Here is a 25,254-nt window from a genome sequence, read left to right as displayed (position 1 = left end):
CTTTCCAATGGAAAAATGTTATCTCTTAAGCCAGGGATGTCAAACTCGATTTCATTGAGGGCCGCATCATGTTTAAGGAGGAACACCGACTGAAGCAATTTTCAGGGAACAACTTCGTTCACATACTTTCTTGTCTTGTCTTGCTTATCTTATCAGCTTCCTGCAAATTGCTTCTGGGCATTCTGCCAACCACAGTAAGCTTTCAGTTATTATTCTTTGAATTCTTGGCGGCTGTTAATGCAGTTAATTAACAGCCGTTGTTGTAAAAGACTGATTTATTTAGTAAACCAAGGTTTGAACGGACTTTGTGTGTGCTGCATTCTTTGGGGTCTGTAGCTGGGGCAGGACACATCAGGGTTGTGTGTGACCTCGGGGGGCCAGGGTGAGCGTGGCCAGCTCGGCATCACTCATATTGGGGGCGCCTGTGGTGGCCTGTGAAAACAGGCTCCAGAGCTCCGCTTTCGTCTGCGACAACCTCCTGCATTCCTCTGTCAGTGAAAATGGAGCTTGGGAGTGCCACCCATGGCCCTCACAAGCTCAGTTTTCGGCTGAGATGGCCTCCTGCAACTCTCTTGGGAAGGATATAGAAAACAGCACAAAATCCCAACCAAACTGCTTTCTTTACCACGGGGTCCAACCTTGGCAACTTTAAGGCTTGTGGACTTCAACTCCCAGAATTCCCCCAGTCAGCCACGCTAGATCCCGTAACGCAGGAGTGTCCAATCTTGGCAACTTGTGGACTGCAATTCCTAGAATCCCCCAGTTCTTCTACACCCCTTGCTTTACAGGATCTAAATAAGCAATTGTATACAAATTTGTATTTTTGCAATAGAAAATTTTCGTCGACGTTTGAAACGCTTGCAATTTGGGGTATTTTTTTTCTAAATTCGAAGACAATGTCTTCGCTCTTTATGTGGTGACTTTTAGATTACTTCACCTGCTACTCTACCTGAACCAGGTAAGAGGAAAAACCAAGCAGAATGAAGCAGCGCTATAGATCGCTGAGTTTAGTGACAAAAGATTTACATGAAAGGATAGCCATGACTGAAAATCTGGGGGGAATTAGTGCTATTCACTGGCTGAAAAATCCCTTGGCTGTTTGTTTTTTTAAACAATTATTTTGTATGTGTTTGAGTGTGTGTGTGTGTGGAGGATTTCTAACAGCTGCTATTTCAAATGTTTATGGAATGCATCAAACTCTTTCAGGGTGATGTAACATCTGGTTGCACCATCAGAAAGAAAAAAAAACTTTTTTTTTTTTTTTGCAAGTGGTATCAATTCAAAATTGTTTCCGGTCAGCTGGATTTTTGTGTTTTTTGTTTTTTTTTAAAAAAAATGCTTGATCTGCCCCATTCCAATATGAAATATAGCGTCGTTGCTTATTGAAAAGCCTTCTTCCCTACCCCATTTTTTTTAAAAAACCCCTGGCAGAATACATCGGACGATATTGCTTGAAAGACTGTGGATCAAGCCTCGCCTTCCAATATTTTCTCTTTGCCTCGTGAATTGTGTTCATTTTTAAATCAGCTCTTTTAAAAGTGGGCTTGCGCCCCAATACGAATGCGATATCCACTGTGCGGAAAAGACAAGCAAAATTCCACCTTCGACAGTTAGTTGCCAGCGGTGAACACTCTGCAGTCTATGGCGGAACACACTTTGTCGTAGCAATAGTTGTGTTTTTTGGTGGGGGTGGCGTCGCTGGTCTCCGCATCCACCACCGTGATGGGACTGTCTCGCGCAAACACCTCCGTCGATTCTCTCCAGATGCAGTCCGCGGTTGCCTTGAAGCTGTAATGGTGACACTTGGGCTTCATCAACTGAGTGGCGTTGTTGAAAATCTGCCGGCTGTTGGACGTCGCGATTTTGATTTTCAGGGCGGCGTCCACACGATCCACCACGGTGTATGTGGCGATGCTTCCATCGTCGAAGCCCACAATGATGTTCAGGTGCCTCTGGGAAAGAGTTAGGAAAGTGGGGGTTTTGTACAGCGAGCAAGCCCCGATGTTTTTGCCATCCGCCAACCTCACGACAATTAAGGTAGAGATGGCGCTGTTATCATCATCGTCTTCCCCGCTGCGAAAACAAATGTACACCAGGTAGCGTCCGTCCTGAGACAGCTTCTGCCTCCAGATGATACCCGATGCCTGGACTACTCGAAGTTTGCCGCTGTGAAGATCCAGGATGTTGATGTTCTCATCCCCACGAGAAAGAATCCCGAGTTTCCCATTGGGCGATATTTCAAAATCCTCTAACGTTTTCAAGAAACCACTAGGCAGCTGTAAACGTCTAGAGATGACTTCCTCGGTAAGACTGTAGATGTTCACGGTTTCAGCAGATGTTATAAAGACCACGATATCCGGGCAGTCTGGAATGCTTTTGATATCCACAATGGCGATGCCATCATCACAAGAAAACTTCTTGGTTATGCTACCAGTCCACAGGCTGACCACTAAGACTTTGTTCTTGGTCATCCCAACCACAAAGGTGTTTGCAGTGGTGATAAACGCATTCTGCAAGGACACAAGAATGTTGCACACCCGGTGTCCGGTAGACAGCCTCCAAACCCTGGATGCGTTTTGCTCACAGAGGGAGACCACAAACTGGTCGTTATGGGTTATCAACAGCTGGCATATCTTTTGCCCATTAATGCGGAAGAGATTTTCTCCGGAACCCGTTTGCCACACATACTGGCTGCATTTGTCATCAGACGTAATCATCAATTTCCCGTTGGAAGTCAGGACACAGTTTTCAACCAGGCTTTCGTGCTTAAATATTGCTTCAATGAATCCCGTGCTGAAGTTCCATTTATGGATAGCTTCAGATCCATCCAGCGTGTAAATTGCTTCCCCCTTCGCGGGCAAAACCAGTCTTTGGATTGGCTTGCCTGTTTTGTCAATGTTGGACATTGCAGTGATAATATCAATGTCCCAGACCGAAAGGACCCCGCTGGTGGACAAGGAGAGCAACATGTTGTGATGGTTTGACTTCATCAACCGGACAATGTTTCCTGAGATTTCTTGTAAGGTCACCATGCACTGCCCGGTATCTCTTCTCCAAACGAAAATGGCAGAGGTATTTTCAATAGACGCAACGATACAATCTCCGTTCTTGGATAATGTGGCCGAGATGAAGCGCTCGTTCCTTTTCGCTCTAAACTTTTCCACGACTTTCCACATGCTCGTGTCCAGGAGGTCAATCCCAAGGGACTTGCAGATTAGAATGGTGCTTTGGTCTTCGGCAAGTTCAAGGCTGACAAATTCGCTATCCCCCCTCCTGCAATCGAAGTCGTCCATTAATTGAGGGTGGGCAATTTCCTCTGTGTTCCAAATAGAAAGGGCTCCTTCACTGTCCACCATGACCATCTCTTGAGCTGCATCTAAGACGAGAAGAAACTTGACAAACCCTCCTGAGAATTCAGAGGTCACAGTGGCCAGCTTGTCGCCGCTGCCCAAATGAAATATCGAAGCAGTGTTCAGATGTTGTCCACAGAAAGCGTACATCCCATCTCCTGAACACTGGACGCAAGTGACTTCATACCAACAGTGGAACTGATGAAGTGGCCATCCGTACAGTAAATCGATCACTGTGATGTCCTTACTAGCTTCCAACCATGACAGTACGTGGTTTACAGAGAGGGCAAATCCATTTATAAAACTTGAACTCACTCCAATTCCGCTATGCTTTGATCCTTTAATTTCCACCTCGGAGAGAAGACAAGAGTTTAGATTGTCATAAATCAAGAGTGTGTTCTTGGTGGTGGCCACCACAAGGTATTTTTCATCGCTCGTCAGTTTCATGCCCAAAATAACTGACTGAGCGGTTGTAATTTGCCTTAGGAGTTGGCGAGTCTCGATATCCCAGGTACTGATGGATCCATTTTCTAGAGCAACAATAACTATACTTGGATTGAAGGTAGGTAGGATTTCGGTCACTTGAGAGCAGCTGGAGGACAGAGGTAGCCTTTCAGGACTATAAGTGACATCCATGGAAGAATGAAGTGGAACAATAGAACAATACTTAGGGCCATCTTTGTCACACTCTAGAAGAAGCTGTCTCAGTTTGGGCAAGGAACTCATCACTGGGAGTAGCCTCTGTTGTAATTCAGCTGAGAGGGTCCCTGGATATTTTATCACTTTGTATTTGATGGCCCTCAGGGTAGTTGCTAGAAACTTCAGCTCTTTCTCCTGCGAGTAGTTGTAGGCCAACTCCACATCCGAAAGGGCTTTGTCAAACTGTCCAATTTTGATCATGGTGTAAAGCCAGCTGAAGTTCATGATGACGCCGTACAAAATGTCATCGGATTTCCCGCACTTAGTCAGGTGGTGCAAAAGCTCGGTCATTTTCCGGTGGTTAATGAAAAAAATGTCAGGCTCCAAAGGATTGCACTGGAAGACCCAAGGCTGATCGGGAGACTGCCTATCAAAATTCATGAGGTCCATCATGTGCCTCTCCTCATTGTTCATACTCCTGCAGTCACTGTCCAAGCAGCCATTCAGATATTGATCTTCGCCGTAAAGAGATTTCCTTCGGCCTCCGGACCAAACCCCTAAAAAATACTCTGCGATGATAGCATGCATTTCATGCACATCTTCTTCACTGTGAAGATAAATCTTTTGGGCAATCAGCTGTAGGTGCCGATTAGCCCAAACTAAAAGAGTTACATTTTTCACTTGTCTTTCTATCAGGTATCCCGTTAATCCTTCTTTTAGTTTGGCGATGTAGATGTAAGGTACTCTCAATGGATTGAGGTTTCTGATGCGTTGACTTAGTTCTAGCATGACAGTGTTATCGAGGGCTAAAACGTCTTCCAATTCCATTTCACTCAAGCCAGTTTTGGATATTGTGATATAGCCAAGAGCTCGGGATAAAAGTCTCGGTCCGCAGATGTTCTGCAGAGACCAGAACATCTGCTCTATGCCGTCATGAACAGTGATGCAGAGGGAAGACCCGTCAACATCCTTGTGAGATCTCCAACTTCGAACTTCTCGGAAGGTTAAGTTTACAAACATTGGCAGAGTGCATTTCGAGAAAGCTTCGTTGACGTAGATTTGCTGGCCCGACGTGACTTTTCTCTTCACTTGGAGCAACTGTTGCTTGAGGACTTGACTGCATGTCTTTCTGTCCCTCGCGGTCAACTCGATGTAGTTGTCTTCCTCGTGGATAAGGCTCTTCAGTTTTTGCAGGATGCCGTGTTTGTTCGGCAACGTGGACAAGATAATTCGCACCGAACGAGGCAGGTGAACAGGAAGCCACCATAATTTCCTGGCATCCTCGTGATCCGCCAGCTGTTCCAGAGCATCAAAGATTAAAACCAGGGGACGATGAAAGGAAGGCTCATTCAAAAGGTTAATGAGTAAGTCTCGGAGATCGTGGATCTTTTTTGGGTAGCTTTGCACGAGGCATCGATAGTTGACCGTTAACTGTTCACAAATACTTTGAAGCAGAGTTCTCAGGTCTGTGCTCATCTCTGTAGATCCTATAAATCTTATGATCACCACAGGATCCGATTCCGGTCCTATCTCTTCCTTCAGCCAAGCATAAGCCTGCAAACGTAGAAGTACAAATAGATTAATTGTTCAAATTAGTAGACTTCATCCAAACACACAAGCAAGAAACACCATGTTCTGACCCAACTCTCCAAACATGACAAACCCTCTGAAGTGAACTCAAAAGATTCCTTTATTAGGCGCGCTGGCAGCCCCGGTAAAAAGTTTCTCTCTCACTGCAGGTAACAAGTCCGTCCGGCAGGAAGATGGATAGTTCTCTGCTACATTTATTCATCTCCGCCCCCATCCCAAAAGCTAGGGTGGGGCTTCGCTAGCAGCAGTATCTCTTCTATCCCAAGGACCAGCCCATATATTTCCACTGCTCTCCTCTCCTCTGCCTTTTGTGCATCTGCATGTCAGGCACTGGACCCAGCTGTTCCTCCTCCTCCTCATCAGCCACCTCCAGATCTAGGGGCTATTGACTCTCCCTCTGAGGGCTGATGGATGGCCCAGGCTCCACCTATCCCTCTCTCTTTGCCAGCTCCATTACCTCTTCCCCCTCGGAGCTCTCAGGTTGCCTCGATCCTGACCCTGACTCCCACACCTCCTCCTCCTCTGATTTGGCTGCTGGAGGGGCTGGTGGTCGACAGGCCACAACACACGGTAAATACAGGTAGTCCTCGACTTACAATAGTTGGTTTAGTGACCGTTACAATGGCACCGAAAAAAGTGACCCATGACCATGTTTCACACTTACGACCTTTAAAGCATCCCCATGGTCATGCAATTTAAGTTTGGATGCTTGACAAACTGACTCACATTTATGACGGTCGCAGTGTCCCCAGGTCACGTGATCCCCTTTTGATCAGGTCATTGAGCCAGTGCTGTTTCTGTGGTCATGTGGCCAAATTAACCAAAATTTAGCCAAATACATAAAACAGCTATTTTTGTGGCCTGAAAATACCCACTTAGGATTACATCATTTTTATATCATATATTTCGTAATCATTTCAAAGGAAAACAAGTGCAAAACTAGCATTTTATACAAAATTACATATAGTCCTTGACGGTTCATTTAGTGACCATTCGAAGTTACAATGGCACCGAAAAAAGGGACTTATGAGCATTTTTCACACTTTTGACCGCTGCAGCCAGGGTCATGTGATTTGCATTCGGATGCTGGAGAAGATGTGGTGCCAGAGGCGGGGATTCAGCCAGGGCCTTCAGAACCTCCAGAAGCTCCTATAAGTGAAGAGGAAGAAGAGGAGGAGCCTCTTCTCGATGCACGGGCGCACAGAGCTGCCAAAAGGCAGGAGTAGCTCCTCAGGAGGAGATCTCCTCGAGAGTAAGGCTTGGGGCTAATTGGCCACTCCCTTAGCCTATTTAAGGAGGAACGCCAACTGAAGCAATTTGCAGGGAACAACTTCGTTCACATGCCTTCGTGTCTTGTCTTGCTTATCTTATCAGCTTCCTGCAAATTGCTTCTGGGCATTCTGCCAACCACAGTAAGCTTTCAGTTATTATTCTTTGAATTTTTGGCGGCTGTTAATGCAGTTAATTAACAGCCGTTGTCGTAAAAGACTGGTTTATTCAGTAAATTAAGGTTTAAATGGACTTTGTGTGTGCTGCGTTCTTTGGGGTCCGTAGCTAGGGCAGAACACAGGGTTATGCAATTTACATTCAGATGTTTGATGAGTGACTCACATTTATGACGGTCACAGTGTCCCGGGATTATGGAATCCCCTTTTGTGACCTTCTGACAAGCAAGGTCAATGGGGAAGTCAGATTCACTTCTTAACAATGGTGTGACTAACTTAACAACTGCAGTGCTAAACTTAACAACATGGCAAGGGAAGTTGTAAGATGGGGCAAACCTCAGTTAACGAATTTCTCACTTAACAACAGAAATTTTGAGCTCAATTTTGGCCATATGTTGAGGACTACCTGTACATTAAAAATGATTGTGGGAACTGGGTATGTCCAGCGTAATGAAGAGAAGGACTAGGAGTAATTTGATAGCAGTCTTCCAGTATTTGAGGGGCTGTCTGTTGTGGCCCACCAGCGGCCTGCGTGGATTGTGGCTGATCCCAACGACGAGGAGGCAGCCTGTGCAGCTGGCGCTCAAGTTGGACAGCGAGGAGGCTGAAGAAGATGTGATGCCAGAGGCAGAGATTCAGCCAGGGCCTTCAGAACCTCCAGAGGCTCCTTCAAGTGAAGAGAGTGAAGTGGAGGAGCCTCTTCTCAATGCACGGGCACGCAGAGCTGCCAAAAGGCAGGAGTGGTTACTCAGGAGGAGGTCTCCTCAAGTGTAAGGCTTGGGGCTAATTGGCCACTCCCTTAGCCTATTTAAGTTTGCACACAGCTGGCAAATGTTGCAGAAAACAACGTATGTTCGTCCGGTCGCTCGCTGAGCATTTGAGAGTGAAGTTTCCTTGCAAACCTGGTTTCTGGGCTTATTGCCAACTCTTGTAAGCCTTTATCTAATCTTTGGAATTCCTGGCAGGCTGTTAAGGACATTTTTAGTAATAGCCTGCGTTTGACAAAAAGACTGTTTGTAGTAAACGGAGTTGTTCGGAGTTTTGTGTGTGCTACATTTCTTGGGTTCCATAGCTGGGGCAGAACAGTGTCACAGAAAAGAAGGGGTGGTACCTGACATTAGGACAAGAAGTTAATGGATGGAGGCCTATCAAAGAGAGATCCCACCTAGAACAAGCAATAGCAATAGCACTTAGATTTATATACCACTTTACAGCCCTCTCTAAGCAGTTTACAAAGCCAGCATATTGCCCCCAACAATTTTGGGTCCTCATTTTACCCGCCTCGGAAGGATGGAAGGCTGAGTCAACCATGAGCCTGGTGAGATTCGAACCGCTAAATTGCAGGCAGCCGGCAGGCAGCAGAAGTAGCCTGCAGTACCGCACTCTAACCACTGCGTCACCGAGGCTCATAATAAGGAGAACTAAGGCGAAATTTACTCTTCATGAGAACGATTAAGCAGTGGAACCGCTTGCCTCCAGAAATCGTGGGTTCAACAAGCCATTTGCTCAGAATGTTATAGTTTCCTGCTTGAGCAGAGGGTCAGGCTAGAAGACCTCCAAGGTCCCTTCCGACTCTGTCATTCCAGTATTCTAAACTGTGTTACTTTGGGGCTCTTGATTAAAAATGTTATGGTGCTTATAGCATCTTTAACTGGGATACTTATCGGAATGTTTTGCATTATGAATTGAGATACTACGTTATAAAGACGTATTATAATGGGCAATTGAAAATTTTACCTGGTTTTTAACCTTATTGGAATACAATAGTATTCTTTTTAATTAACGCAATTATGTGTTGCCTATCTGTTTGGCAATAGAGGACTATTTAATTATCTCCATGACACCCAAAGCAATTTTGTGATCATTGCTTTAATAAAGCATAAAGCATATTCTAGCTTGTTATTTCACTGAAATATCATTCAGTCTACAATTATATTCTTTTTCATCTCTGTTTGCTGGTTGTCTTCACCAGGGGAAAGTCATAGAACAGTGATAACATGCTTGTCGGGGCCGTGCTCTGGAAAAGCCAAATTTCTGGATTCTAGCACGCATGCGTCCCTGACAATCAGCTGGCTGGCACGCATGCGCACACTAGTTTTCAGCACTGCTGTGCGTGCGAAGGGATCACACTCCGGAAAAGCCAAACTTCTGGGTTCTGGCATGCATGCGTCCCTGACAATCAGCTGGCTAGCGCACATGCACACACTGGTTTTCAGCACTGCCGCATGTGCAAAGGGATCGCACTCTGGAAAAGCTAAACTTCCGGATTCTGGCATCCATGCGTCCCTGACAATCAGCTGGCTGGCACGCATGTGCACACCGGTTTTCAGCACTGCTGCGCGTGCGAAGGGATCGCACTCTGGAAAAGCTAAACTTCCGGATTCTGGCATCCATGCATCCCTGACAATCAGCTGGCTAGCGCACATGCACACACTGGTTTTCAGCACTGCCACATGTGCAAAGGGATCGCACTCTGGAAAAGCTAAACTTCCGGATTCTGGCATCCATGCGTCCCTGACAATCAGCTGGCTGGCGCACATGCACACACTGGTTTTCAGCACTGCCGCATGTGCGAAGGGATCACACTCTGGAAAAGCTAAACTTCCGGATTCTGGCATCCATGCGTCCCTGACAATCAGCTGGCTGGCGCGCATGTGCACACCAGTTTTCAGCACTGCTGCACATGCGAAGGGAACACACTCTGGAAAAGCTAAACTTCTGGATTCTGGCATCCATGCGTCCCTGACAATCAGCTGGCTGGCACGCATGTGCACACCGGTTTTCAGCACTGCTGCGCGTGCGAAGGGATCGCACTCCGGAAAAGCCAAATTTCCAGGTTCTGGCATGCATGCATCCCTGACAATCAGCTGGCTGGCGCACATGTGCACAGTGGTTTTCAGCACTGCCACGCATGTGAAGGGATCGCACTCCTGAAAAGCCAAATTTCCGGATTCTGGCATGCATGCGTGCCTGACAATCAGTTGGCCGGCACACATGTGCACACCAGTTTTCAGCACTGCCGCACATATGAAAGGATCGCACTCCGGAAAAGCTAAACTTTGGGCATGCGTGCCATAGATTTGCCATCACGGTCCGAGATGGACAATTCTAGATACTATAAAAAGGAGTACATTTCATTAAACCATGCTTGCTTTACAAAATCATGGTTTAAATTCAAGTTTGACCAGTAGAAATAATGGTTAGGAATCATTCTAGAGGATCTTGGGCAGAAAATTGCTACGATGTTAAATTAGAGCCACTCAAGCCCGAAGAATACATGACCAAATGTCCTTGAGGAAACATTCAAATTTTAAAGCTAGAAGTCTGCACATCCGTGACTCTCTTAAGGTTGTTTTTAATTAGAAGGCTTTAATCACTGGAAGCTTTCAAGAAGAGACTGGGCTGCCATCTGTCAAAAATGGTGTAGGGTCTGTTTGGGCAGGCGGTTGGATTAGATGACACAAGCAGTGGTGGGATTCAGCCGGTTCGGGCCGGTTCAGGCTGGCCCCTCCCCTCCCCGCCCCTTCCAGGAGTCCCCGCGCGCCCCATTTTGCTCCCAGGTAAGTGCAGGGAGGCCTACTACACCCAAAATGGGGCATGGGTGGATGCGGTGCAGGGCCCCAATTGCACCGTTTTTGCTCCCAGGAGGCTGCAGAGAGGCCTACTAAGCCCAAAACAGGGTGCGGGGGTGTGTGCCGTGTGCCCCCCCTGCGCGGCCCATTTTTGCTCCCAGGGGGGTGCAAGAGGCCGAATGCTACCTGTGACACTCCATGGCCACGCCTACCATAGCCACGCCCACCCGGCCGGTCATTAGGCCAGAGAATCGGTTTTTAAATTATTTGAATCCCACCACTGCATACAAGGTCCCTTCCAACTCTGTTAATCTGTAAATCTTGAAAATTCATGAATGTATAATACATCTATGACTTGTCCTCTAATTCTACATTTGCAGAACCATCTCCTTTAAGATCAGAAGCATGTTGCTCTCTAAATAGCACGAGTGGTACTTATTGATTAGTAAGTTGTGCTAAAATAGAGTTCTCAACAGTGGTGAAATCCAATTTTTTTTACTACCGGTTCTGTGGGCGTGGCTTAGTGGGCATAGTGTGGCTTGGTGGGCATGGTGGGTGTGGCTTGGTGGGCATGGCCACTCTCTGTCTCTGTCTCTCTCTGTCTCTGTCTGTCTGTCTGTCTCTTTCTCTTTGTCTCTCTTTCTCTGTCTGTCTGTCTCTGTCTCTCTGTCTCTCTTTGTCTCTATCTATCTGTCTGTCTGTCTCTTTCTCTTTATCTCTTTCTCTGTCTCTCTGTCTCTGTCTCTTTGTCTTTCTCTCTTTCTTTCTCTCTTTCTCTGTCTCTGTCTGTCTGTCTCTCTATCTCTCTTTATCTCTCTTTGTCTCTGTCTGTCTGTCTGTCTCTGTCTCTCTGTCTCTGTCTCTCTTTCTCTTTGTCTCTCTTTATCGCTCTTTATCTCTCTTTCTCTGTCTCTGCTTCAAAACTGATTCAAAAGATAGGCAAAAGTGCCTCTTTCAGCCTCTTTGCGTGTGCCTGCTTTAAGACTCTCATCAACTTCAATGAGTCAAATGCTTTCTCCTTTCTATATGCGGCTTCAAGAATAGGACAGCCAAGAGGGGAAGCAATCTAGAGAAAGCTCTAATTACAGCTTGCCACGAATAGACTTAAAATAAAACGGAGAAGCAGTCTTCAATTATCTCAAAGGGGCTTTTTTTCAGGAGGCAATTGGACTTTCTTGGTTTTTTTTTTCTTTTGAAGACGTTTCGCTTCTTGTCCAAGAAGCTTCTTCAGCTCTGACAGGATAGTGGGGAACGGAATCCTGTCAGAGTTGAAGAAGCTTCTTGGATGAGAAGTGAAACCTCTTCAAAAGTAAAAAAAGAAAAGAAAGTCCAGTTGTCTCCTGAAAAAAGCACCGTTGGGACAACCATGACCTGGATGTCTGAATATCTCTACAGACATTTAATCTTCAATTACGTTTAAAACGGGGGGGGGGGAATCACAGGAGGGCTATTGGCTTTTACCTTCTTTGCCACCTCTGCTAATAAAAACGTTTTTCCGGTGCATGGCCCTCCATAGACGATCAGAGGATTAACGTGGCCCATTTTCTTCGGCAGGAGGTATTTACGCATGATAGTTCTGGCCTCACATCTATATTCATAGAAGGAAGAGTAAGTTCTAGCCAGAGAGGTGTGTTGCAGGACCTCATCAAAAATCCAGTCCGTCTCTATGTCGAAATTCTGTTGGACTGTTGCTTGGATGATGTCGATCATGTCTTCGTAGAACTGTTTGCCGAGGCCTTCGATGTAGTGGCTCTCCACCTCTTGGGTGTAACCGTACTTGATGTCACAATGGGTAACGGAAGTGTAGACTCTCAAGTTGGACGAAGCCACAATGGTGGGTACAAATTCGTCCCTCAGTCGGATGAGTTTCTCAAGCGCTTCTGGATCCCTCAGAAACTTCCCGCCTCCGTGGAGCACATCTATGTATTTCTCCATCTCGGGAGCCTTCACAAAACGGTCGATGTTGGCAATCTTCCGGATATAGCAAACACACTTCTTTAAAAAAGCCGGGGTTTGTTTTCCTAAGGCAAAATCGAATTCGTCTTCGATAGCTGTGAGGAAGAGAGAGAAAAAAAATAAGAGAACATCAAGATTGCGGAGAATAAAGTGGAATCTGCTGCGCGGAATCCAAATTTACTAGACCGTATCAAAGGTGCTTTTTTTCCCCAAAAGGCGACTGGACTTTCCGGTTTTTCCTTGAAGACGTTTCGCTTCTCATCCAAGAAGCTTCTTCAGCTCTGACCAGATGGTGGGGAAGTTCCTAAGGTTGGCTGGGGGAATTCTGGGAGTTGAAGTCCACCCATCTTAAAGTTCCTGAGATTGGTTGGGAATATTCTGGGAATTGAAGTCCACCCATCTTAAAGTTCTTGAGGTTAATTGGTTGGCGGGGGGGGGATTCTGGGAGCTGCTGTCCGCCCATCTTAAATGTCTATGGAGATTCTCAGTCATCCAGGTCATGGTTATCCCAAAGGTATTTTTTCAAGAGGCAACTGGACTTCCTTGTTTTTCATTGAAGAAGCTTCTCTTCAAATCCAAGAAGCTTCTTCAGCTCTGACTGGATGGTGGAGAATGGAAGGATTTATATTCCTTGCAGACAACTGGTCATTTGCATTCTTTTTAGCAAGTCATTGAGGCCATCTGGAGGTCTATCTGTGTCTGTTGTGACTCCGACCCCCGAGCCCGTCTTATCGGAGGGAGAAGGCTCCGAAAGTGAAGGAGAGGAGTTGGACAGGCCTCCCTCTCCAGGACCCTCCTCTCTGGCAATGCCTCAGGTGTCTCCCGAAGGAGAAGAGATTGGCCAGGAGCCAGGTATCGCCGAGCAGTTGCAGTCGGACAGTGACGAAGATAAGTCTTGGCTGGATCCACGCCAGCGTCGGAGAGACAAGCGCACACAGCAGAAAAGGAGGCATGCCAGAGATTAAGCTGAATCACTGGACCACACCCCACAGGGGATAAAAGGGGGTGTGGTGGCCATTTAGGCTCTGTGACGGACAAAACTAAACAACTAGCGAGTCGCATTGTATCTCTGAAACTACGTTATCTGCCTGCCTTGGATTTAATACGGACTGGACTTGACAATTCTGTGGCTTTGTGTATTTGTTTTGATTCTCTGTGAGTAAAGTTCTTGGCAAGCAGCTACTGGGTTGCTGCCAATCCTGTTATCGAAGGAATTTATTGTCTGCAAGTTTTATTTAACTCCTGGCTGACTGTTTGTGTGCGTGTGTGAGACAGGGACAGAACAGTGTCCTCAGGGTCACCTGAGTAGTGCAAATGAGTGTGGAGCCTTCTTGGAACTGCTGAAAGGACTGTAGGTTGGAGATAGATGACAGCTGAAGAAGCTTCTTGGATGAGAAGTCTTCAAAGAAAAACCAGAAAGTCCAGGTGCCTCTTGAAAAAGCACCTTTGGGACAACCATGACCTGGATGACTGAGAATCTCCATAGGTATTTAGCTATACAGTACAGAGCTGAAGAAGTTTCTTGGATGGGAAGCAAAACATCTTCAAAGAATAGCAAGAAGGTCCAGTTGCCTCTAGAAAAAGCATCTTTGGGAAAAACATGACCTGGATGACTGAGAATCTCCATAGACATTTAGGCCGTATCAAGCTCTATCAAGCTTCTCTAATTGTTTCCCCATATTCTATTCTTGGGACTAGGAAGACAAAGCCAGTTATGCTCTGTTAAGGTTATACAGATAGTCCTCGACTTACAACCGTTCATTTAGCGACCGTTCGAACTGACAACAGCACTGGAGAAAGTGACTTATGACCAGTGGTGGGATTCAAGTAATTTAACAACCGGTTCTCTGCCCTAATGATTTCTTCCAACAACCAGTTTGCCAAATTGCTCAGAAAGTTAACAACCGGTTCTCCCGAACTGGCTGAATCCCACCATTGCTTATGACCATTTTTCACACTTTGCCGTTTCGGCGAACCAGAGAAAATTTCTGCTACCAGTTCACTTGAACTGGTTAAAACTGGCCTCTGCTTACTACCATTGTAGCATTATCATCTGTCACATGATCAAAACTCAGATGCTTGGCGACAGATTCGTATTTATGTCCTGGGCTGTGTATGTGTGTCACGTGATTGACCTTCCGATGACCTTCTGATGATTGAAATCAGATGGGGAAGCCTGATTCGCTCAGCCACCATGTCAGCAGCTTAACAACTGCAGTGGTCCGCTTAGCAGCGGTGGCAAGGAAGGTCGCACAACGGGAGCAAAACTCACTTGAACAAACGCCCGACTCAGCCACAGCAACGCAAGGCTCTCATCAGAATGGAGGAAGCTCCTTGGGATGAGAAGCGAAACCTCTTCAAAGAAAAACCAGAAAGTCCGGTGGCCTCTTGTAAAAAAAAAACCTAAAAAAGAAAGCACCTTGGGGGATGGCTTCTATTGTGGTCGTAAGTCGAGGACAACCTCTACAGTGTCTTTTCTATCTCTTCATCGTTTCAGGAGTGGGGCTGAAGAGACATAATTTAGGAACAATAATCCCTGCGATGGAGAATTGCATACCATTATTTAGTGGCTACGATTCAGATCCAAGGAGCTTTTTTTGGGGGGTGGGGTGGGGGGGACATACTTCCCTGATCGGGTGCAATCCTATCTCAGCTAAATATCTGTCTACGCACTGTGCACCTGGATTTTATGTTTACCAGAGGAAAGATAGCGCTTTGCTTGACTGTGTTTCATTTTCCCCTTTTCATACAGTATCTTCACGGCTGTCTTAAACATCACCTTAATTTCTTCTGATATCTCCTGCCATTTGCTCTCACTGACAGGGTTGCAAGAGGCTTCCATCTTTAAAGCAACAAAAAGACAAAAAGAAAGGAGAAACAAAAAAAAGAGAGAGGGAAGATCAGTGCCAGGGTTTAGACAATTGCATAAAACAGTCTCGATAAAATTAACTTGGCAGGTTTTATGTTTTTTAATACAGGGATGTCCAACTCAAGGCCTGTGGGCCGGATCCAGCCTGCGGGGTGCTTAAATCTGGCCCGTAGGGCCTGGCTGAAGATATCAAAGGACTGGTCCGCTGTGCTTCTGCTGGCCAAAATAGGCCACAGGGGAGCTGTGTGTGCCCCCCCACCAAGGCCCGTTTTCGGCCTCCCTGGCCTCCAGCAGCACTCTGCCCACCATGGCCCCACCTACCCCAGCCATATAGTTGTGTTAAAATGAAACTAACCTTTAGATCAGTGGTGAAATCCAATTTTTTTTAACTACCGGTTCTGTGGGTGTGGCTTAGTGGGCGTGGCAGGGGAAGAATACTGCAAAATCCCCATTCCCTCCTGACTCCTGGGGAACGATATTGCAAAATCTCCATTCCCACCCACTCGGGACAGCCAGAGGTGGTATTTGCCAGTTCTCTGAACTGCTCAAAATTTCCGCTACCGGTTCTCCGAACTGCTCAAAATTTCCGCTACCGGTTCTCTGAACTGCTCAAAATTTCCGCTACCGGTTCCCCGAACTGCTCAAAATTTCCGCTACCGGCTCTCCGAACTGCTCAAAATTTCCACTACCGGTTCTCCGAACTGCTCAAAATTTCCACTACCGGTTCTCTCAACTGCTCAAAATTTCCGCTATCAGTTCTCCAGAACCTGTCAGAAGCTGTTGGATTTCACCCCTACTTTAGATGACGCAGACTGTTTTGGAGGGAAACTTAGCATATTGATATTTGGGCGGGCTTTTTCTAGTTTTATGATTGGTTAAGGCCCTGTGAGCCTAGAGTATAAATAACAGGCATTTTCCTGCAGTTCCTCGGTTCCATTTTTTTTTATTTGATTTATATGCCGCCCTTCTCCGGAGACTCAGGGCGGCTTACAATGCGTTAAGCATTTTTGAGTCAATAAATGCTGTGGAAGCTATGTTGGACTGGTTCTTGCCTATTGAAGCCCACTACACAACACGCCCCCACTCCCAGCCCTCTGAGGTCAAACTCAACCTTGATGCGGCCCTCAAAAGAAATTGAATTTGACACCCCTGGTTTAATATTTCTATATATTAAATTTATTTGCCGCCCTTCTGCTTTCAGAAAAAAAACCATCAAATACTTCAGAAACGATATGCACAACTCTGAAGGAAGGAATATTCATTTTAAATGAATATTTAAATGGTGCGTATAATTCAAGATAAACGAGCTGTATTAAGATAACTGCTCTCAAGAGTGATCAATCAGAACAGACCTGGAAGGGACCTTGGAGGTCTTCTAGTCCAACCCCCAGTTCAAGCAGGAGACCGTATACCATTTCAGACAAATGGCTGTCCAGTCCAGAGGGTCTGCAATCTTAAACACTCAAAGAGCCATTTGGACCCGTTTCCCACAGAAAAGAAAGCACCGGGAGCCACAAAACCCTTCCCGTGCCTGACTATTTCTTGAGCTAGCATATGTTGTTGAATTAAATGTTCTGTTTTCTTCTGAAACTTTTCTTTTCTTGGATTTATCCATGGTTGGCCTACCGGGGGTTGAAAAGCTCAATAAATTGTGTGCCAGTGGGTGTCGCACATTGGCGATTGTGACGCATATTTTCAGTGACAGGGAGCCGCAGAAGAGGGGTGAAAGAGCCACATGCGGCTCCAGAGCTGCAGGTTGCTGAGTCTCTTCTTAAAAAACCCCCAGGGATGAAGCACCCACAATTTCTGACGGCAAGACGATGTAAGTGATTAGTCCACGGTAAGATAAGTGAGCAAAATTAAGAGAAGTGCTTTCAATGCGGTCAAGATAAAAGTTTTGCCATTTTAATTGGGGAGCAACCAAAATAGACACACTTTTATCTTTGCTGCACTGTTAGCGGGAGCATAAAATTTTGATAACAGGTAAGAAACTCTACGGCACATATTCAGAATAAAGGGAAACTCGTAGAGGTGAGCACTGGAAACCCGAAGATCAGCTGGCGAGTGCGCGCGTGCCTGTTTTTCGGCCGTTTTTGGGCCATTTTCAGACCGTTTTTCGGTGCTCTGGCACCCGCAAACACCAGCTGGCTGTGTGGACCACAAACCAGAAGAGGAACTGGTGATGGCGTGTGTGCCCACAGAGAGGGCTCTGCGTGCTACCTCTGGCACACATGCCATAGGTTCACCATTACGGGTGTAGGGTCTCCTGCTTGGGCAGAGGGTTGGACTAGATGACCTTCAAGGTCCCTTCCAACTCTGTTAATATGTAATAAAAAAAGGCAGAATAGATAAGAGATCCTCTTTAGCTTCTGATGCATTGCTTTGTCAAGATTGTTTCTGAATGTCATCTGCAAAAAGACGATTAAACACAAATTATCTGCTGCTCCAGAAATAAATGCATCGGGCTCTAATTGCAGAAAAAATTAGGTGGGGTTGCAAAAATGACACTTTTAAAAAAAAAATTATTTACATTTACAGCGCGAGCCTTAAGGGAAAGCACTTGTAATATTTCAGCTTCAGAGACCAGGGTGTGACTGCAACGGATTCTTGTTTTGTTGGGGGAAAAAAATCCTTCAGGAATAGTAGGCACAAATCTGAAAGAAGGAATATTTTTTTTAAACGGTGTGCTGATTCAAAGTTGTTACCGTGGGATGAAAAATGGCGTTAAAAGGTAAAGGTGGGTTTCAGTAAAATATCCCACCAAGAATAACTGAAGATCATTACAAGTCACAGTGGTGCAGTGGCTTAGAGGTGGAGCTCTTGCCTCACAATCGGAAGGCTGTGAGTTCGATCCTAGGTAGCGGCAGATTGTTTCTCTCTCTGGGCACACTGAGAATATATCTGCTGAACAAAACTCCGCGTTGGTGACAGGAAAGGCATCCGGCCATTAAAACACTCTGCTAGCTCCATTCGGTTTCCCTGACTCCATCCTGCAAGGGATGATGGAGTCGTTAAATGACGATGACAATTACAAGTTACTACACTGAGATGTGGTAGCTTAGTTGTTTTCTATTAAATAAAAACAACACAATAAAAGTTATATATGTGTGTGTGTGTGTGTGTGTGTGTTTCTTTCTTTTTCGTAGGTTTTATGTGTATTTCTCTTTATTTTATTTTATTTATTTATTTGTTTAAATTTCTATACCGCCCTTCTCCAAAATAGGACTCAGGGCGGTGAACAGCCTAAGTAAAAAAAAAACAAAAAAAAAACAACCATACAAAATTTAAAAAACAGTATTAAAATAATTAAATATTTTGGCCGTAAATTAAAACAATCCAATTTAAAATCAATTTAAAATTAACTCAAGCCAGCCCAGCTAGTTGAAATAAATGGGTTTTCAGGGCCCGACGAAAAATCCGGAGGTCTGTTATTGTACGTATCTCTGGGGGGAGGTTGTTCCAGAGGGTGGGCGCCGCCACAGAGAAGGCTCTCCCCCTGGGGGTCGCCAGCCAACATTGTCTGGCGGACGGCACCCTGAGGAGGCCCACTCTGTGCGAGCGTACTGGCCGGTGGGAGGCTATTGGTGGCAGAAGGCGGTCTCATAAGTACCCCGGCCCTAAGCCATGGAGCGCTTTAAAGGTGGTCACCAACACCTTGAAGCGCACCCGGAAGACCACCGGGAGCCAGTGCAGCTCGCGCAGGAGAGGTGTTACATGGGAGCGCCTCGTCGCCCCCATAATCCCCCGCGCGGCCGCGTTCTGGACCAGCTGGAGCCTCCGGGTGCACCCCAGGGGGAGCCCCATGTAGAGAGCGTTGCAGTAGTCCAGGCGGGAAGTGACGAGTGCCTGAGTGACTGTGCGTAGGGAGTCCCGATCTAGAAAGGGGCGCAACTGGCGTATCAGGCGGACCTGATAAAAAGCCCCCCTGGCCACGGCCGTCAAATGATCTTCTAACGACAGCCGTGCGTCCAGGAGGACGCCCAAGTTACGAGCCCTCTCCGTGGGGGCGAGTGATTCGCCCCCAATAGCCAGGTTCTACCTACGTAAGCGAAGATATTATGCAGCCCTGTGATTTCACTGAACTAGGGCTGCATAATATCTTGGTTTACATAGGTAGAACCTGGCTAAAGAGAAATATATGTGTGTGTATACATATATATATATGTGTGTTTTTCTTCTAGCCAGGTTTTCCCTACGTAGCCAAGGAAGAAAAACACACATAAACCCTACGAAGAAGTAAGAAAATTTATATATATATATATGTATGTATGTATGTATGTATGTATGTATGTATGTATGTATGTATGTATGTATGTATATATTACTTTTGGAAGACTCTGAAACGATTTTGGGCAGTTTACACAGTTAAAAAATGGGAGAAGAAAGAACAAATACTTAGCAATTAGAGAAAAGGATATGTACAGTGATTATATGGGTAGTCTTTGCCTTACAACCACAGTTGAGCTCCAAATTTCCGTTGCTAAGTGAAACATTTGTTAAGTGAGTTTCCCCATTTTACGACCGTTTCTTGCCACAGCTGTTAAATGAATCACTGTACTTGTTCAATTGTTGTTAAGGGAATCTGGCTTCCCCCATTTGAGTCGGCTTGTCAGAAGGTCGCAAAACGAGATCACATAACCCCGGGACACTGCAACCGTCATAAATATGAGCCAATTGCCAGGCATCTCAATGATAATCACGTGACCCATGAGGATGCCACAACAGTCGTAAATGTGAAAACTAGTGATAAGTCACTTTTTTCAGTGCCGTTGTAACTTTGAACGGTCATTAAATGAACTGTTCTTAAGAGTGGTGTGGTGGCCTAGAGGTGAAGCTCTCGCCTCACAATCCGGAGGCTGTGAGTTCAATCCTAGGTAGCGGCAGATAGAAGACCTCCAAGCAGTGGTGAAATCCAATTTTTTTACTACCGGTTCTGTGGGCGTAGCTTGGTGGGCGTGGCTTGGTGGGCATGGCAAGGGAAGGATACTGCAAAATCTCCATTCCCACCCCACTCTGGGGCCAGCCAGAGGTGGTATTTGCCAGTTCTCTGAACTGCTCAAAATTTCCACTACCGGTTCGTCAGAACCTGTCAGAACCTGTTGGATTTCACCCTTGCCTCCAAGGTCCCTTCCAACTCTGTTATTCTCTTCTATTTTTCACACTTACGACCATCACATCACCCCATGGCCATATGATTTACATTCGGAGGCTTGACTGACCTGTATTTATGACGTTATCACTGTCCCGTGACCACTTTCCATGACTTTCTGACAAGCCAAGTCAACGGGAAAGCCAGATTCACTTAACAAACGTGTTCCTCATTTAACCACTGCAGCGCTTCACTTCTCAAACGTGGCAAGAAAAGTCGGAAAACGGGGCAAAACTCACTGAACAAATTTCTCGCTTAGCAACATATATTCAGGGCTCCATGGTGGTCGTACGTTGAGGACTACCTGTGTTAGAATATGCGTGTGTTGTGGGCATGTACCATAGTTTATTGTACCTAAGAAGAAAAATGTACATTTCTAGTCACTTTCCCATAGAAAAATTTGATTCCGAATCTAGGGGGTGTAGAGTACCTTTCCTGCCCCATCTGTTTCCTTTCTGAAATATTGTCTCCATGGCAACCATCAGCAGGGAGGGACATGGTTCCTGCACAAACTCTTAATGATGGAAAGTATCCATGGCAACTCTCCCATGCTGTTATTTCCTCCTCATCTCCCATCCCTCCCCAGGTCTGATAACTTGAAGGACTTCTAAACATAAAACAAGAAACTTGGATGGGCAGGTGAAGGAATGAGTAGTTTCACTACGTCCAGTACATCCAGCCTGTTGAAAAGAAGGATTAGGGAGGACATGATGATGTTCTTCCAGTACTTGTGGGGCAGTTGACTTATTCTCCAAAGCACCAGAGGACAGGTCAAGAAGTAATGGGTGGACCCTTGTTAAGGAGAGAAGCAACCTAGAACTAAGGAGAAATTTCCTGGTGGTGAGAACAATTAATCAATGGAAGAGCTTCCTTCCTTGAGCTGTGGGTGCTTCATCACTGGAGGTTTTGAAAAACAGAACGGGACAAATCTCCACAGCCATCTCACCACAGTTAATTCACCACAGCCATTTCATCATGGCCAACCAACCTATGGTCCTCTTGTAGTGGCCAACTCACCATGAGGCAGCTTGCTGGGGCCATGGTGGGTGTGGCCAGGGGGTGTGACAGTCAGCACTTGGCTTCCTGCACCCCCTTGGGAGCAAAAATGGGCCGCGGGGGGTGGAGGGGACATGCCGCTCCCCCATGCCCCGTTTTGGGCCTAGTAGGCCTCCCTGCACTTACCTGGGAGCCAAAATAGGGTGCTTGAGGACTCCTGGAAGGGGCGGGGCGGGGCAGGGCCAGGCCAGCCAACAATTTAACTACCGGTTCACCTGAACCGGCCCCAATTGGCTGAATCCCACCACTGCATACATCTCCATGAATCAGTGAGGCTTTTGAACATTTTTATGTATTTTAGATACACCTGTAACATTGTACAAGAAAGAAGGGCAGAATCTGGGGGCGGAGAGAAAAGAGGAAGCAGCCTAGAATCCCTACATAGCCGCAAGTGAACTAAGTCCAATTCCTCTTGAATTCCCTTGACTCTTATCTAATTTATCTAACTCAAAGGTGCTCGCTTTTGAGAAGATTCCTGTTCATAGGAGGTGTAAATAGCAATAAATCAGCTTCATTGGAGCTTCGTGGTCTTTCATGCCTGACAAGCATTGTCTTGATTATTTAATAGAAAGAGAAGAGAGAGAAGGAGAGAAAAATAAATACGGGAAAGGCGTGTGAAAGTTAGGGTAGATTAGCCATGGAATCTATGCTTTGCATTTGAGCTACAAAAATGTAAGGCCTTGATTTCATGTAAACAACAAAATCTTGATTTCCTGAAGCATCTTCTGTTTATCGGGGTTCCTGCTTAGAGGAAGAACACATGTGCAGCTTTATGCATGAAGATGTTCACCCTGCAGATACTGTGGTCTCTAGAGGGGCTATATCGTTGGATCGACACTGACAGGGAGCGAAGCATAAAACGGAGTCCTCACACATTCAGCAATCTGGACAATGTAACTTGCAAATTAGGTTTATATTTACTGTAATGGATATCAGTTTCCCATGACTTCAACGAAGGTATCTTGGGAACTTTGCTGAGGACCGCTGAGATTTTGAGGTCAGATATTTTTTTTAGCTTTCTCAGAGAACTACAATTCTCAGAAGAAATGTCAGGTGCGAAAGTCCAGGTCCACAAGCGAAGATCCAATTAAGCTGGTTTATTGCTAAACAGCCTGTGATCTTCTCAAGTAACGGTGAGCAACCAGTTGGGAGTTAAGTAAGAATCAACAGAATTCAAGGGGATGTTGGATTTAGTCTGCTTGTGGCTACGTAGAGATTCTAAGATAATCCCTCTTTTGACTCTGCCCTCAGTCCCTTGCCCTGCAAAAAGAGACATGTCCTAAATCAGGGGTGTCAAATTCAAGGCTTGGGGGGGGCAGATGTGACCCGCGGGGTGCTTATATCTGGTCCACGGGGTTGCCTTGGAAACAGCGAAGGACCAGTCCGCGGTGCCTCTGCCAGCGAAAACGGAGCTCACGAGAGTCGTGCGCGGCTCTCCTGAGTGCCGTTTTCACTGGCAGAGGGTTGCAAGAGGCCGTCTCAGCCGAAAACGGAGCTCAGGAGCCCGTTTTTGCTGGCAGAGCGCTCGGGCCACCACAGGTGCCCCCCAACACAAGTGATGTCATGCTGTCCATGCCCATCCTCCCCCCTGAGGTCAAACACAACCCTGATGCGGCCCTCAATGAAATCGAGTTTGACACTCCTGTTCTAAATCAACAGCACATGAAGAAGATTTACCATATTGGGATTGCTCTTCATAATGTCCGGTTTCGGTTTGAGGTAATAAGTTGGGGGCACGGCGTTCTCATCCCGGCAGTAGCACTCTTCCAAAATCTTGGTTTCTAGCTTGGCCTCAATAGCGGCATCCAGGATCATTTCGAATTCTGAGGATTCCACTTCCCCCGGGATCCGGATACTTCCGTATTTTTCTCCCAAAAGACCCTGTTGTGGAGACAACACAGAACAACATTCAGGAACAATGCCGACGACATTGTCCATAAAAGCTTAGACAGCCATTTTCCTTGTTCCAAGAGGTTAATAAGCCCAATAACAAGAACAAATTGGAAATAGTACAAATTTCATTTTCCTAGTCTCAACAATGTAGAGAAAGGAAGACTACGCCCCATAAAACACAGCTATTGGGGAGAATGAGTGTGTAAGAGAGACAGGTAGACTTCAACTACTGTAATGCTCTTTACATGGGGCTCCCCTTGAAGAGCACTCGGAGGCTCCAACTGGTCCAGAATGCGGCCGCGCGGGTAGTTATAGGAGCGAGTCGTTGTGCCCATGTGACACCTCTCCTGCGCGAGCTGCACTGACTCCCAGTGGTCTTCCGGGTGCAATTCAAGGTGTTGGTCACCACCTTTAAAGTGCTCCATGGCTTAGGACCCGGGTACCTTCGAGACCGACTTCTGCCACCAGTAGCCTCCCACTGGCCAGTCTGCTCCCACAGAGAGGGTCTCCTCAGGGTGCCATTGTCCAAGGTATGTTGGCTGGTGACACCCAGGGGGAGGGCCTTCTCTGTGGGAGCTCCTGCCCTGTGGAATGAACTGCCCCCGGAATTGCGCAAGATCTCCGACCTCCGTGTATTTCGTTGTGCCCTCAAGACCCTGCTGTTCCGCCAGGCCGGGCTATCAATGTAAATGATTTTAAAATTTTTGGGTTTTAATTTGGGCTGAAATTATTTAATAATTTTAATTATTTTTTAATTGATGTCTGTATATTTTTGTGTTTTTAATAGGCTGTACACCGCCCTGAGTCCTTCGGGAGAAGGGCGGTATAGAAATAAAATTATAAATAAATAAAATAAATAAGACTTAACGACCGCAATTGAGCCCAACATTTCTGTCGTTAAGGGAGAGATTTATTAAGTGAGCTTGTAACCCATTTTACAACCTTCCTTGCCATACTTGTTAAGTGAATCACTGCAGTTAAGTTAGTAACAGGGTTGTTAAGTGAATCTGGCTTCCTCATTGATTTTGCTTGTCAGAAGGTCGCAAAATCAGGGGATCACCTGATCTGGGACACTGCAACCGTCATAAATATGGGTCAATTGCCAAGCGTCGGAATTTTGATCACACAACAGTTAAAGAGAATTAACTCTTGCTTTTCCAAGCTGCCAGTTGTAATGCAAGGGGAATCACAGAACCCAAAGTAGCATTTTTATTAATTCCTCCGTTGTTTGCAAAGAATCGTAATATTCCCACCTAACACATCCTAATTGAAAGCCATGTTAAAACATTAAACACTATGTACAAAAACATATTCCTGGGCCTGGAAAACTAGTTTTTGAGATTCAGCCAGCAGATGGCATTATTTCACCTAATAATTTGATTTTTTAAAAACGAAACGCTGTTATTTACAATAACAGAAAATTGGAATATATGATTATTTATACCAGCAGGTGTGAGACCTAACATGTTGAACAGCTGTTTGGACCAATAATTACATACACGTTCTTAATACATCACACCATCTGACTTATGGATGTGAAAAAATGATTTCTTTTTTTATAAGTTTGTGCCCTTGAAGCCCATTCAGAGGAAATTGCACCTAGGGCAAAAGGCAAAAACATTAACTTGTCCAGGACCTCATATTTGAGCAAGAATCTGAACCAGGGGTGAAATCCAGCAGGTTCTGACAGGTTCTGGAGAACCGGTAGAGGAAATTTTGAGCAGTTCAGAGAATT

The 25,254-nt window shown here is 45.9% G+C and overlaps 1 protein-coding gene across 2 annotated transcripts in view; it reads right to left on the bottom strand.

Moving 5' to 3' along the window:
* Positions 1 to 992: 992 nt before the first annotated feature.
* Positions 993 to 25,254, bottom strand: part of NWD2 (NACHT and WD repeat domain containing 2) — an 86,169-nt gene continuing 61,907 nt past the window's right edge. For both annotated transcript variants that reach the window (XM_060690814.2, XM_034442505.3), the window contains 4 exons: positions 23,304 to 23,507; positions 15,250 to 15,394; positions 12,058 to 12,647; positions 993 to 5,543 (listed from right to left, as the gene is read on the bottom strand). In XM_060690814.2, the coding sequence (XP_060546797.2) occupies positions 1,611 to 5,543; positions 12,058 to 12,647; positions 15,250 to 15,394; positions 23,304 to 23,507 (4,872 nt within the window). In that variant the 3' untranslated portion in view covers positions 993 to 1,610. The remainder of the gene's footprint in view (positions 5,544 to 12,057; positions 12,648 to 15,249; positions 15,395 to 23,303; positions 23,508 to 25,254) is intronic.

The sequence above is a fragment of the Pantherophis guttatus genome, chromosome 8, assembly GCF_059756535.1.
Source record: "Pantherophis guttatus breed Tessera chromosome 8, ASM5975653v1, whole genome shotgun sequence".
NCBI lineage: Eukaryota > Metazoa > Chordata > Lepidosauria > Squamata > Colubridae > Pantherophis > Pantherophis guttatus.
The sequence above is the reverse complement of the archived record's forward strand: the minus strand, read 5'-3'. Positions and strand labels throughout refer to the sequence as shown.